At 48.7% G+C, this 13934-nt stretch overlaps 1 protein-coding gene across 6 annotated transcripts in view; it reads left to right on the top strand.

Moving 5' to 3' along the window:
- Positions 1–13934, top strand: part of RALY (RALY heterogeneous nuclear ribonucleoprotein) — a 109547-nt gene that overhangs the window by 33648 nt on the left and 61965 nt on the right. For 2 of the 6 annotated variants that reach the window (XM_085242079.1, XM_085242080.1), the window contains exons 2-4: positions 4696–4785; positions 10512–10588; positions 12040–12097. The exons of 1 other annotated variant lie outside the window; for it this stretch is intronic. In XM_085242079.1, the coding sequence (XP_085098205.1) occupies positions 12077–12097 (21 nt within the window). In that variant the 5' untranslated portion in view covers positions 4696–4785; positions 10512–10588; positions 12040–12076. Of the gene's footprint in view, positions 1–4695; positions 4786–10511; positions 10589–12039; positions 12098–13934 lie in introns of those variants that run through there. 3 more of the 6 variants (XM_085242081.1, XM_085242082.1, XR_014887814.1) reach the window with 2 other exon arrangements.

Here is a 13934-nt window from a genome sequence, read left to right as displayed (position 1 = left end):
GGAGGTGTGGGAAGGGCTGAGCTCCGTGTTGCTGCCTCCAGAGAAGGTTGGTCCCAAACTCTTGTCCCGTGGCTGAGCCCTGAAGCCCATCTGAGGGCTCCTTGGGGTGGGGGCTGCTTTCCTGCAAGCCTCCAGAGCCTGAGGAACCCACCTCACCCTGCTCCCTGCAGCTGCTGTTCCTTAGAGCTGTTTATCGCCAAGAAATGACAGCAGGTGATGGGAGAAGATCCTGGAGCTGAGCATGCACAAATCTTGTAAAAAGCTCAGCCCTCACCTTGACATAATGGATTACAGTCATCCCCGACTTCATTCCTAAAGCCAGCGATGAAGCAAGGGAAAAAATACCCAGTTTTATTCTAACAGGGCCGTCGTACCCATTATAACAGATTACTTCTGAGGCAATCGTTAATTTATCTGCAAGACCAGCTGTGGGAGGTGCCCTTAAGCCACAATTAGCAGAGGTGGGGCTGAGGAGCCCAAGGTTGAGCAGAGGGCATTGAGGAGGGTCTGGGAACTGATCCTGGGCTCCTGCATTCCTGCTGCCCCGTGAACGGCAGTGCTCCCCATGCTCAGCCTGCACTCCTGCAGCCACCCCTAGTTCTGTTGTCAGCATTTTCATGCTGGGAGGAGGCAGCAAGGTGCTCCTGGATTAGCAAAGTTGTGAAAAATAGCTTTCCGACTGGCCTGGTCACCTTTTGACAGCAAGAGAGAATTTATAGGCAGAAGATGGAGACGTGATTTAAAATTAGCAGCAGCAAAGAGCTGTGTCTGTGCCCCTTGAAGTGGAGCAGGAAAACTGACCTGTCCCTGAGCCCGGCCGTGGGCTGGGACGTGGTTTAGAGTTTCATGTCTCAATTACAGAAAGAGCTCGGCTTCTTGCTCTGCTTTCCTGCAGGGAAGGCACAGTGCAATGCTGGGCTCTGCTAATGCAGTCAGTCTGATACACTCAGCTGCTGTGCAGCCCTGGCCCAGGGCCGGGTGAGCAGGTGAGCTCAGGAGAGGAGATCTGAATATTGATCCAGCGCAGGGAAAATGCGACATTAAAGGATCACTGGAAGAATAAAACCACGCTGGTGTGTTGCTTAAAATGAAAACGATGGGCAGCTGCTAATTAGAGTGAAGTAGTTAGCACAGTTCATCCCCGTCTCCCATAGGCAGAGATACAGAAATGGCATTTGTTAGGAAGAAAATTGACTATTTACATCCAAGGTGTTACCAATAGCATCCAGAAAGGCACAAAGGCTGGAGATCTCACACTGCAGTCATCGCTTTTTCAGGAGATAATTGCAGTCACATGAAACCAAACCAGCAAACAACCCAGTAACCTGGAAGCACGGAGCTCTCCTTGATCCTCCTTGGTTCTGCTCTCTGCTGGAGGTCCACCTGAATCCTCATTAGTGCCTCAACAAGCATTTCATCACTTTGCTCCTTGCTCCTGCAGCATGGAGGAAGGGCTTGGATAACCAGAGGGACAGCAGAGCCCTCTCCCATCCACCTCAACTCCCAGGGCATCTTCAGTGCCTTTGTGTCACTTCTGGGGTTGTGAGCTGCACTATCACCTGCAAGCAGAAGGGAATGCATCAAGCTGAGCCTGATGCTTCATCCAGCAGGGAACAGGCAAGCAAAGTCATTACTGCAGAGGAAGGAGCAGGAGCAGCAGTTTTGCTGTTGGCACCTCTGTATCATGTGAAGGCAAGTGCCAAGTTATCATGGCAGTGCACCATCGCTAGCCCTGCACCAGGAGGGTTTTGCAAGGTGCTGGAATTGGCTTCTCTTCTTTTCACACCACTGGGCTTTTGTAAAGCTGCCATTTCTTCTGTCCCATATCTCTTTTTTTTTTCCTTTTTTTTTTTTTTTCCTGGGAAAAAGGAAGAAAGAAGCCAAAGGGAAAATGAGTTTTTGAGCTGCACCATCTGAATCTTGCTGAGGCATACTGGTGGTGTCAACCTTCTTTATGTGCATCCGGAGCTGGTGCCATTTCACACCTGCTTCATTGCTTGTTTTTAAATGACACGTAATGGTGATAGGTGGCGTAAAGATGAAGCTTCATCCCCAGTTAAATTGCATTTCTGTCTTTTCATTTCCTGCCCCAGTTGAGGAGGAAACCCCTGGGGAGCAAGATCTTTAAGTTTAATGAAGTAGGAGGTGCCTGCAGAACTAAAGGTGAACTTGTTTATAAGAAGGAAATGAGTGCTGATCTATAGTGTTTCCAGAATATTGTGCTTCTGTATGATGCCCCAGGGAGCATTTCAGGTTATTGGGAATGCAGATGTAGGAATCTCAGGTCATCAGGTGAGAAAGCATTCAGCCCATGGCAGCTGTGTGAAATGGCTGTGTCCCATGTCCCCAGTGCAGCACAGGGCCAGTCCCACCTTGTCTTCTCTGCAGACCCCAGCTGACCCCGCTCCCAGTGCCAGCACATGGGAGATGGTTGGCACATGATCTCAGCCTTTCTTTGGACTTCATCCCCCGCACAAAGTAGGGATGTGATCCAACTGAGTCTCTCCGTGCTGCTTGGCGCTGCGCTGTGCACCATCTCTGCTGCTTCACTGTGCAAGTTCCCTGTGCTGCTTTATCAGCATTCAGCCTGCTGTGGTGAACCCTCGGCCCTGGAGATGAGTTCTTGTGGGTTTTTTTAAGGGTCTGTGATACATCTTAGTCAGTATCTATGCGATTTCATCCTTTATTCCTTCCCCCAGCTTCCTCCGAATGCCATCCAGTCCCGGTGATTTATTACTCTTCAGTGCATTTTGCTTTTTGTTGGAGAATTTATATTTAATTTTTATGCCCGTTATCATTCAGGGAGAGAAGGGAAATGCTTTGGAAGCTCAGAGTGAAAATAAAACAGCACATTTCAGTGCAGTTACTTTGTTTGAAAGATGTTTTTGTGTTTTGGCAGGATATTTACTTCCTTCCTCCTTAACTTTTCCATCATTGCTTGGAGTGATTCTAGAAAAATCAGAAGACTGAAGCCTGCTGCTCCTCCTATGAACTATTACATGAGTTCACGAGGACTCAAGCAATAACAAACTTGGTGTAAAAGCAAGGAAAGTTCATCTTTAAAGTAGCTGTAAGTTTGGAAAATGATGAGTTACAGACTAGCAGAAGGGGATTTCTTTCTCTTAGCCCCTTTGATATTGGTAGTAGTCATAAGGTTCTTCTGTGTCACCTCCTGTACACCTTCCATGGAGATGAACTTTTTAGAGCTCATCTGGGCCTCACTTTCCATCCTCAGGAGCCTCTGACGCTCACTGAAGCACAGTACCCCTCTGCCCCTCATATTCTGTTCCTCCCTCCCAACCCCCCCACATTTCTTATCAGAAGTGGAAAGTTTTAGGAACAAGATTAATACTTTCACCTCAATCAGGGGACCTGGGTGAGTTTGGAAAAATAATGGGTTAAAGCATTGAGAACTTCATCCAGATCTCCACTCAAATCTCTTCTCCTCCTGCCTGGTTGGGATTTGCTTCTGTAGTTCTCCATTTGCCACATCCCCAGCATCACTGGGAGATCTTGTGTTCAGGGCTCTGCTCACAGCAAATCTGACCTCAAATATCTCATGTTTGCTCCCCTGCTCTACATCTGTCCATGAACCCTGTTCTCCTGGCATCTGTGCACTCAGTGATTAACATGAGATACATCTCTGGAGAGATCCAATAATTCTGAATGATGGCTCCACTGAAACAGAGGGGAACTGAGGAAACACCATTTGCAAGTTCGTTGCCATTGTGTTCTTGGGTGACAGCAGCTGTGGCTACACGGCCACCTGGTTTTAGTCTCTGTCTCTTTTGTACTTTTTCCATTTTAATTAAAAGCTCCATTCCAGTTTGACCTTCTGCAGTGTCCCCTGGTGCATCTGCCCAGTGCTGCCAGCTGGGCAGGGAAGGGGTTGTACTGCTGTGCTCTGGTGCTGCACAGCTCTGAGTTGCTGGAGCTCAGGGAGCACTGGGACATCGCTCTGAGCCATAGGGTTTGGGTTGGGGTGCTGCTGCGTGGAGCTGGGGATTGGGCTCAGTGATCCCTTCCCACTTGGGATTCTGTGAATGGGTTTAAATGGCTGGATTTGTTAATGACAGGATTGGGGGAATGGAGTTTGGATTTGGTTCCTGAAGCTTGGGACTGTTCAATTGCTGCCTCACGGACTTCTCAAGGCAACACATCAGTGCACTGCATAGACCAGCCAAGCATCCCAGCCATGGCAGGGAACAGAGAGCACCAGAATTGAAGTCATCACAGTTCAGAGGGAGCCCAGAGGCATTGGTGTAAAGCAGAGCCTTCGGTTCAATCAACAAAACCCTCCTGTTTACTGTGAAATATTACATTTTGAAGAAACACTCGTTTCCCTTAGAAGTCCCAGACCAAAAATCCCTATCTGCCCCTATCCACCATTACCCTTCTGCAGTATTAGCACAACGGGGCAGGTACTGTGGGATTTCCTGAGCCTGAGCCAATCTGAAATAAGCTGTCCCAAGCGTACAGCCCTGTGAGCACAACTGCCTCTGTCTCCTCGGCTTTGAGCTCCTGGCTAAGCAGCTCAGAGCCTCAGGTCCAAAGGGCTTCAGTCTGATCCGTGCAGACATACAGCCAGGGGCTTTTCTTCCCAGTGCAGCATACGCTCCTCTGCTGGGGATTAGAAAGTACTGGATTATCTGATTACCACAGCTGGTAGAAAACTCTGTGTCCTGATTCTTGTAGGACGAAGGTGAGACGGTTGAGGGGTGCTGCACCTGCTCCCAGGCCGGAGACAGGAAGGACTAACAAACCCAAGTGCCCACACCATTCCCGGTGAGTAACAACACATCCCTTGGACGTGGTGAGCGGTGCGAGAGAGCCCCAAGATGAATCCTGGCTGCTGCTGTGTGAGGAGAGGCTCCGTGCTGTGGGCAGTGAGGACACCTGGCATCAGGTGCTGCATTTTTCCAGTTGATTTGGGCTGATGGTTTTCCCTCAGCACCTTCTGTGTGTGTTCTCATCCTGGCATTCGGGGAGGCAGAGAGGGAGGCAGTGCTGAGAGCCTGCTGTTCCCTGCCATGCTGTTGGCAGCAGGGTCTGGAATACCTTAATCACCCCCACACGGGCAGATGGCGGTCTGTTTGGATGGGATGGGTTCAGCATATTTTAATTTCTGATGCTTTGCTTATATTTATTCTAAAAGTCATGAGTGCAGCTTGTTGTGCTGGAAGAGTGTGAGCGTGGTGAGCACAGGGAAGGGATGGGGGTGAGCCCTGGAGATGGCATATGGACAGCAGCTATTCCCCCACAGACCTGGGGAGGTCTGGTCCAAGGGCAGCCCCAACACAACGTCCTGCAAGCAGGCTGAGCTGGAAGCAGCACATTTGTGGGTTTGTGGAGGGCTGGAAGAGAGTTCGGGGCTCAGTGACAGTGTGCCCCAAGTAGTACTGAGAAATGCTGGCCCAGGAACCACTGGTGCATTAAAAGCTTGCTGTGCTCCCCGAGCAAAGAGGTTAGGAAAGTCCTGAGCTGGGAGATGTCCTGCTGGTTTTGTGGGAGTTTTGTTCTGGTGAGCACACAGGAAAAGGAGTCCAGCTGAACTAAACATGGAGTTTGCTTCAGCAGAGAATAAATGAAGATGTCAGGACTTACTGGGTGCACAGTGCATGATAGAAGCATGGCACAGTGACCTGAATTCAGCAGTGGACTTTCCCCTCCAGTTCCCAGATGTACGAATAGAAGCAGCTCCTCACTTTCCAGTTCTGCTGGGCTTGCAGCCGTGGTGCAACACATTTGTATTAATTGAGACTATGGTTGAGATTTTCCTTGGGATCTTAAGTAGGAAAGAAAAGAGATCAGGTGAAACCTCTCTCCATACAGGTTGGGGCTCTGCTGTTGCTTGGTAGAGATCATACTGAGAAAATAAAGATCCGGTCCTTTTTATCTTATTTGGAAATCTGATCCGTGACACTCCAAAATAACAGGGTTAGCCCTGATTCACCTTCAAGAAGGTGAAGGACAAATGGAATTTGAGCTTGTTTCTGATTTGTCTACAACCATTTCCTTGCTTCATATACCTCAGTTTAGTAGCAGTGGAAGTATCTTGCCACAAAGTAGGACTAAGGAATTCTGACACACAGATTTGTTAAGCAAATGAGTGGACTAAAAGCTGCCTTCTCCATGAGCAAGCGAAACACTGTGCTCTGATTCCAGAGACCAGGATTTAACTCAGCAAATGAAACGGTGAGATTCAGCAGCATGGAAGAAACACCTCTGTTTTTGAACGTGCTGCTTGGGCTGTAGCACCTCCTTCCGCTGGCGAGCTCATTCCTTCCACAGTGCTTCTGAACCCTTCAACCCTGCTGGATCATTATTTGCTTTTCCATTTTTCACTTCTCCCTCCGGTTTATGGGGAGCTCATGGAATAAAGGTTGATGCTGAAAAGAGGTGTGTAACCACCTATTTCTTGGGGGATGTAGAGAAAGCTGTGAAAATGTCTGTTATTCACCCGATTCGAGATCACTGAGAGCAACTGGAGAACGGTGAAGGCTGATGGAAATGCCTGTTATTTCAGCAATGTTGAGGAGGTCACAGAAATACCTGTTATTGAGCTGACCCTTAAAGGGTTGGAAGTGTCCCATCATGGGAGGACGGGAAGCATCCTGTAAGTGTTTGGGGATGGTTGAAGTTTTCTGCTGCATTAGAAGCAGCCTGCATTGGAGAGGGCCATCACAGCGTCTGATGGCAAATAAATCCAGACTGTAATCACTCGTTCAGGTTGTTTATCAGCTCTGGTGGTTCCTGTCCTCTCAGGATTAGGATGGTGCTCGCTCACTCTTTAAGCTACGATCTGGCAGTGACCTTCTTAGCACCCTGTGGGCCGAGGAAGGAAGGGCTGTAACAGGTTGCTTAATTTAGCAGAGATGCTGTGGGTCAGGAGGGACGTGCAGGTGCCAGTGCTTGGGATGCACGGGTGAGGAGCAGCTGTTGGTGGGACACAGAAGTTGTAAAGGAGTCTAAAACATCCTACTTGTAGGACCAGCTTACCCTCCATGCCTAAGACACTTTTACCAAAGAAAAGTATGGGCTTTGGGACAACTGATGTACCTCAAGAGGCTCTAAAGCTGTAGTTCTTTCCAGAGCCTCTACAGGTGCTATGAACCATGAGAAGGCAACATGAGTGCTTTGGGAGCAGCAGCAATGTGCAAAGCATGGAGAGCTTCGTCCATCAGCTGCTGGGCATCACTGCAGCTGGGTGTTACTTGCAGCACTGACTTTGCCATGCTAACATCTCACAACAAGCACTGGCAAGTGCTTTGTACCAGCACAGACAGCTTTGCCACTCGTGGGTTGTTTCCTTTCTTTCTAAGCACTTCCTCAGAAAGCGATGAGATTATGTGATTTCTGCAGTGTGGGTTCTGAGGTGTGCATGCACACCTTCTTTTTTGTCTTTATTTTGCAAGCAATTGCCTCATCAACAGGATTCCTTTGCAGCACAGGGATTGCTCCGGTGGAGCTGTGCAGGTGGAGGTGCAGGACTGAGCTGTTCAGAGCAGGAAGCTTGGGTGGCTGCTTGAGTCCCCTTAGCAGCATTGTGTGTTTGTGACTGTGGACAAACGATCTCCTCTCTGAAGCCCAAGTGTCTGCAGGAGTGCAGGAACCTCTGGCTGTCTGCAGTGGTCTGGGTGTGCTTGAAAACCTCGGAGGAAGGGAGAAGAAACCCAAGCACTCTCAGGCCATTTCCAGGAGATAAGACAAAGTGTGTGGTTTTATTTGAAAGGGAGGAAGGGCTTCAGACCTGTCCTCAAATGCTCCCAGCTTGTGACAGCGGAGATAGCGTTGAGATCAGTCGAAGAGTGCAAATCTTTCTTTGCTCCTTGAGATAAGCTTGTGATTGTTGTCTGGTGAGATGGGGCTGTGAGTCATGGCTGGGGGTGATGGCAGCCTGGGCTGAGGAGACACGATGCAAATCCCCTCAAGGGCCGACGTCTTCATCTGCAACAGGAGAATGTGAAGATCCATTAGGAATGACTGCCCTCTTACCTGTGCTGTGTTGTTTGGAAGATGCTCTTAGGCAGCCAGTGCTGAGCCCCATGCTCACATGGGGAACCAAACAAGTTTTGAGGTAGAAAAGCCACGTTCTTGGCAGTGAGGCCATCTTTGGCTGGCTTGGAAGGAGAGCTCTTTGGGCTGTTTTTGGTTGATGAGAAGGAGTTACTTAGAGTGCTGTCTGCAAAGCTCCTGGTCAGCCCTGTTCACAGCCAGCTCTGAAGTTCTGCAGGACAGAGAAAACCTTTCCTTGTGCCCACACATTTATCCTACCTGCACGGACCTATATGCTTTCTTCTCCTCTATTGCTGTTCTCTCTTAACCTCTGTCCTTACTCCTCAGCATCTCTACTTCTCTTCTGCTCTTGTCGTATCCTCTCTTCTCCACTTGTGCTCTTTTCCTCTTCTCCACTTCTGTCTTAACTGTACCCTCTCATTTCCTCCTGCACTTCTCTTCTGCGATTCTGTCTTAATGGCATCCTCTCATTTCCTCTCTTGCCCCCCTTCCCTTCTTTCTTACCTGCATCCTCTCATTTCCTTCTCTTCTGCTCTTCTCGTCTGATCCTGTCTCTTACCTGTATCTGCTCTTCTCCTTTTCTGCTCTTGTCCTCTTCTGAGCAGGAACCCAATCAGTTCTGTTCACAGGTCAGCTTTTCCATTGGGATCCCAGCCCTGACACATTGCATTCAGCACAGGCCATGAGCTCAGCCCAGAAGCTCTGTCCTTGTTCCTGCCCATGCCAGGCTTCCTTGCACTGCTGGGAGATGAACAGAAAATGGAACACGTCTTCACGTGGCTGACATCATCCTGTGCCCTGTACCTGCAACCTTGATGAACCTAAGGAAGTCAAGCATATGTCTGATTTTAAACCTGTTAATTCAGTCAAAGCATACTTAGATCCAGGGGTTAGAACACCTTCCTGTCAGTGATTAAATTCTAGTGCTGAGGTGGCTGTCTGTGATCAACCCAAATAAGCAAGTGATTCGTAATGAGTGCTGGACCTTAGAGTTATGTTCTGTGCAAATCTTGATCTTATCAAAATAGCATGTCAGTTTAAATTATCTGATTTTGGGGGGTTGTTTTTTAACTCCTGGATTTGCCGTATGAAATTATCTGTTTCTCAGAGCATCTCAATGCTTGAAGGTTAATTCTGACTGAGATAGTGCACGAATCAAAAATGTGAAGTCTTTTGCCAAATAACTCCTCGTTGCACCAGATGGCAGAGAATCAGGAGGCGTTTCTGCAGTGGCCAAAGGTAACTCCATGTTCAAAGTTCAGGTGCAAGTGGTTGCGGAATGGAACTTGAGAAGTCTCTGACCTTCAAGCGGTCTGTCCCAGATGCATCCCCTAGCTGTGGGTATGCATTCATCCTGTGAGTTAATGAGGAAGCCTAAGTGCTTGGTATGGGGTGGGTTATATTCAGACACCCTAACTTCTCGTAGAGAAACAAACCCATGGCTAGAAGGCCTGGGGACAGGTTCTTTTTCTCCATGTCCAAACCACCAGATCCTCACCATCTTGGTTTGTTTCTCCACCTACGAGGCTTTTTGTGCTCTCCTGTCAAAAGCCAGCTGCTATCCACTCAAGGAGTATTGAATATTGTGGAGAGATAGGCCAGAGGACAGGACTGAATGCCAGGTGAAGGCAGGTTGAGGACCATACCCCAAGGGTCAAGCTCTCCACCCTAATTTTCCCAAGTTCCCTGGCCAGTTGGCTGAGCTTCATCCATCAAAGGCTTCCAATTACCCCTGGGGATCTGGGCCTCAATTTCTCAACGTTAAGACATTAAAAGGGAATAGTCATTGCCCCATGCACTGCTCAGGCACTGGGGGCAGGAGACAAGAGAGCATCCCATGCTGCTCACTCAGTGCCCTCTGCTAACCAGGTGCAGCTTTCTGGCTGCCCCTACGTGCTCCAGAGCTGGAAGGTGAGTCAGCAAGCAGAAGGCAAGGGGATGCCTTAAAGTGAAAACCTGAAAGTAAATCTCTTTTTGCACATCTTTTCTCAGCTTCCCCTTGCAAGGCTGTAGAGGCGTATGCTTGATGGGATGTGATGGCTCTGCCCTTGTCAGCTGCATCAAATATGACTTGTGAGCATGGACTTTTTGTAAGGAGAGAAATGGGAGTTAGCAAGAAGTGCAGAATGAACAGGGCTGAATCCTTCATCAACAGAAATCCAGGTCTGAGATTGGTTTCAAGCTAGATTTGATTTGGGAACTTCATGGAATTAGCCCAAAAATTGCTTATCTTACCATCCCCCTTCTGTAGCATTTCATCTTCACACACATTTCCCCTGTGAGGCAGTGACCTTTTGCAGGCTGTGGTGTGACACGGGGAAGTGGCACTGATGGGAGGGAGCTGGTGCTGCCTGGAGCTGAGGATGGACTGCTTTCCCCTGCATGCTGTGACATCCAGGGGATGCTGCGTGCCACACATCTGTGTTTATGCTGAATGTGTGGGGTAGGGTGTTTCTCTTCTCTGAACTATTAATTTTTTTTAATTTATTTTTGAGGATGGAAGTGGCATTGAAAAACACAGGGACAATAAAAGTGACTTCAGGACAGCATGTCTAACCTTGGAGGACCAACAGTATCCTTTGGTGGACAAGCTGTGCAGGGACAAGTCTTCCTACTCCCTTCAAAGCAGAGGGACAAACAGGGATTGCTGCAGCCCATGATTTTCAGCTTGCTTCTTCTTTTCCACATACTAGGAGAGAGGTGTATAATCAAACCCCAGTTTGTTGCTCTGCATTTCTCCCTAAAACCTTGGGTTTGCTGTATGGGAATCAGAGCATGACAAGCCACAGGTCTCACACTGCATCCCACTGACCTCCCTTGTGTCATCCCCTGCAGAGGAGGAGGAAGCCTCACCTGCAGACTATGACTGAAGATCGAGCACATTTCATGTTGCATCAAGCTCTTAGCTGAATCCTGTTTGGTTTTGGAGTTGACAGGCAATGGGGAAACAACGTGCAAAGTCTGAGTGTCACACCACACCACTGAACAGTGGCTCTGTAGCTGGGAGGGTTGGTAATTAAACAGATCATTGCTTTAAAAGTGTTAAGGAACCAAAGTTTCAAATCTCAGCATCCCACAGTGTCCGGCTCAGCCCTGCTCTGATATTTCCTTGTGCCAGGCCTTAATACCCAATGTGGCTCTGCTCTGGTGCATTAGAAAGGACTGGGAATTTACTTTTTGCCTGTTCTGCCTGCGTTGCAGCCTCCCTGGGACGTTACCTACTGTTATCTGTAGGTAAAACACACCGTCACTTCGCTATTTATAATCCAGTTTAAACAGAAGCCAGAGACAAGCTGGTGAGGGCAGAGAGAGGTCAGGGAGCTTACTTAGCTTTCTGCAGTGTTATTAATTATCCATGGCTTTCTGTCCTACTTCCCCTCTCAGTGCTCTCCGGCGTGCTGCTGGGTGCCACTGATGTGCATGGGTTCCTCTGTGCCACACGGATCCAAGCTGTGGTGCTGGGCTCAGCCTGCCCCTCATCACTGCCTTGTTATTGCATTAGCCCTTCTGCTGCTGGAATGTAATAATAAGGCTTTGAGTACCTTTATTATCTCGTTTTCACTTGCCTGGCATGTGTATCTTTTGCTTACCTCCACCTTCTCGGGGCTCTGGGTCAGACTGTCCATTTCAAAGCATGCTGAATTAAAGGCAGGTGACATCCAGGCTTGCCCGGTTTTTTCTTTTCTTATGGGATTTGAAGGGCCTGGAAATATCCTCATGATTATTTCTCACCCTGTGCATAACCTTTATACCCTAAGGCTCTTGTGAAAGATGCAGCCCTGCTGCTCATGAGAAATCCCCCAGAGGCAAAGCAGCACATGCACTGCAGTGGCAATTAACAGCCTTCTGATGAAATACGGACTTAAGGAGCTTTGTGGTGATGAGCAGGAAGAGGCTGGAGAGGCTTGAAGAAGCAGAATGGAGGCTGGTTTAAAGACCGGGGATGGGAGCGGGAGAGGAGATTGCTGTATTTTGTGCATATCTTGACCAAAATATTCCATCTTGCAATGCCTCATCCCACAGCAGCCCTTGTGCAGTGTCCTTTCAGGCAGAGGTGTGTATGGAGACCAGTTGGATACAGGTAAGGCATGCACAGACCACAGAATGAGGCTCGGTGTACCAGGAGCCCATATCAGCAACGCCATCTCCTTCTGCAAGATGCTTACTTTCTTCCTCAGTGTTTATTTCCTTCTCTTGAAATGCATCTGCCTTGTTTATCTGACCCTCACATGCGGTCACAGCCTTTACAGCCTCTGCTTTGGCTCTTATTACACTTTTCAAAATCTCTTCATTCCTGAGTTCTCTAATCTTTCCGCCAGCATCCATGTTTTATGCTTTGGTTATGCCTCCCTTCCTTTTAATTAATTTTTCACACTACCTTGCACTCCCTATTGCCCTCTTTTATTTAATTTATTGCTCACTAGCCATCATAACCCCTGGGCAAGCCTTTAATTTATCTCTTCCCATGTCCCGTCGCCCCCCTCTGTCCTTTCCCTTTATTGATTTCTCCAGTTTGATTTCACCCTGTGCTTGCCAACGTTGTCTCCTACTCTTCCCTTCCCCTGAAGATTGCTTGGCTGAATTTCTCCCCCGTGGAGTGACCTTGCTTCACTGCAGTCACTGGCCCAACAAGGCTGAGATTGCTGCTTGGTAGGTCCCCACCTTACTCACTCTTATTTTCCGCCCCATCCTCCCAGCATCTCGAAATGATCACACCATAATTTCCATCCAGTTTGCCATCAGGAGGAAATGGACCTTTTCCCATGAGCCTCTTCCAAAGCAAAGAGGTTTGGTGGCCACAACCCACCAGCATCTCTGCTGAGCTGACCAGGGGTCTTGGGGCAGGGGTGGACCCTCTGGGGCAGATGCCACCAGGTTTCTGCTCTGTCCAAGGGGAGAGGTTTGTGCTCTCAGTGGCTCTTTATTCCTGCTGTTATGCTGGAGATGACAAAGCGTGCCTGTACCTCTCCTGGGGAAGCTTTGGCTGCCCACAGCCCACTGTCCCTCTGGTCTGAAGCTGCATTTGAATGGAAATAAATGACTCTTCTGTTTTCCAGGTGCCTCCTGCCAGGCACAGCCCAAATCACAGCAGCTGGGTGTCCATGGACTCAGACAAAGAGGGAAATTTTAGCATCACTCTCTGGTTACAAAATACTGAACGCTCTTATGTATGATCCATAAATAAATGGTCCATTAACTTACAGACCAGCTCCTGCCATTACCACAATGGGTTTGGAAAACACATTACTGCAGATAGGCAGGTCATTTTGTCATCTGCAACTGTGTGATTTGCGGTCGGAGCCCGACAGCTGGAGAGGGTCAGTGGCAGGAACCATATGGATGTTTTTAAGATCTAGAACAGGTGTAAGATACGAGTACGCTGTGGCTCAAAAGTGCGATGATCTGCCCACATTTTCCAAAGCTCTTTGCTTTGTGTGCTGTTAAGAAAACTTGAAACAGAAATAACTGCAGAGATAGATGAGTCTGAGGATGTGAAATAGCTCTGGACAGCAGTGGGCCTGGACACATCAGCCCCCTGAGAGTGGTGCCCAAGCAAAGGAGGGTCCCCAGGAAGGTCTGTGCCATAGGAGACTAATCAAGCATTGTTGGTTGAATTGTTAGAATCACAGAATCATAGAATGGTTTGGGTTGGAAGGGACCTTTAAGATCACCTTGTTCCAACACCTCCCTCTAGCCCAGGTTGCTCACAGCCCCGTCCTGCCTGGCCTTCAGCGCTTCCAGGGATGGGGCATCCCAGGGTGCAACCCAGAATTCATTTGGCTTTCTGGGCTGCAGGTGCACGTTGCTGCCTCGTGTTGAATCTTTCATCAACCGACATTCCCAAATCCTTCTCCTGAAGGCTTCTCTCAAGCCGTTCTTCACCCAACCTGTAGCTGTACTTGCGATTGCCCTGACCC

Source organism: Meleagris gallopavo, chromosome 22 (genome assembly GCF_905368555.1).
Source record: "Meleagris gallopavo chromosome 22, MGAL_WU_HG_1.1, whole genome shotgun sequence".
NCBI lineage: Eukaryota > Metazoa > Chordata > Aves > Galliformes > Phasianidae > Meleagris > Meleagris gallopavo.
The sequence above is the reverse complement of the archived record's forward strand: the minus strand, read 5'-3'. Positions and strand labels throughout refer to the sequence as shown.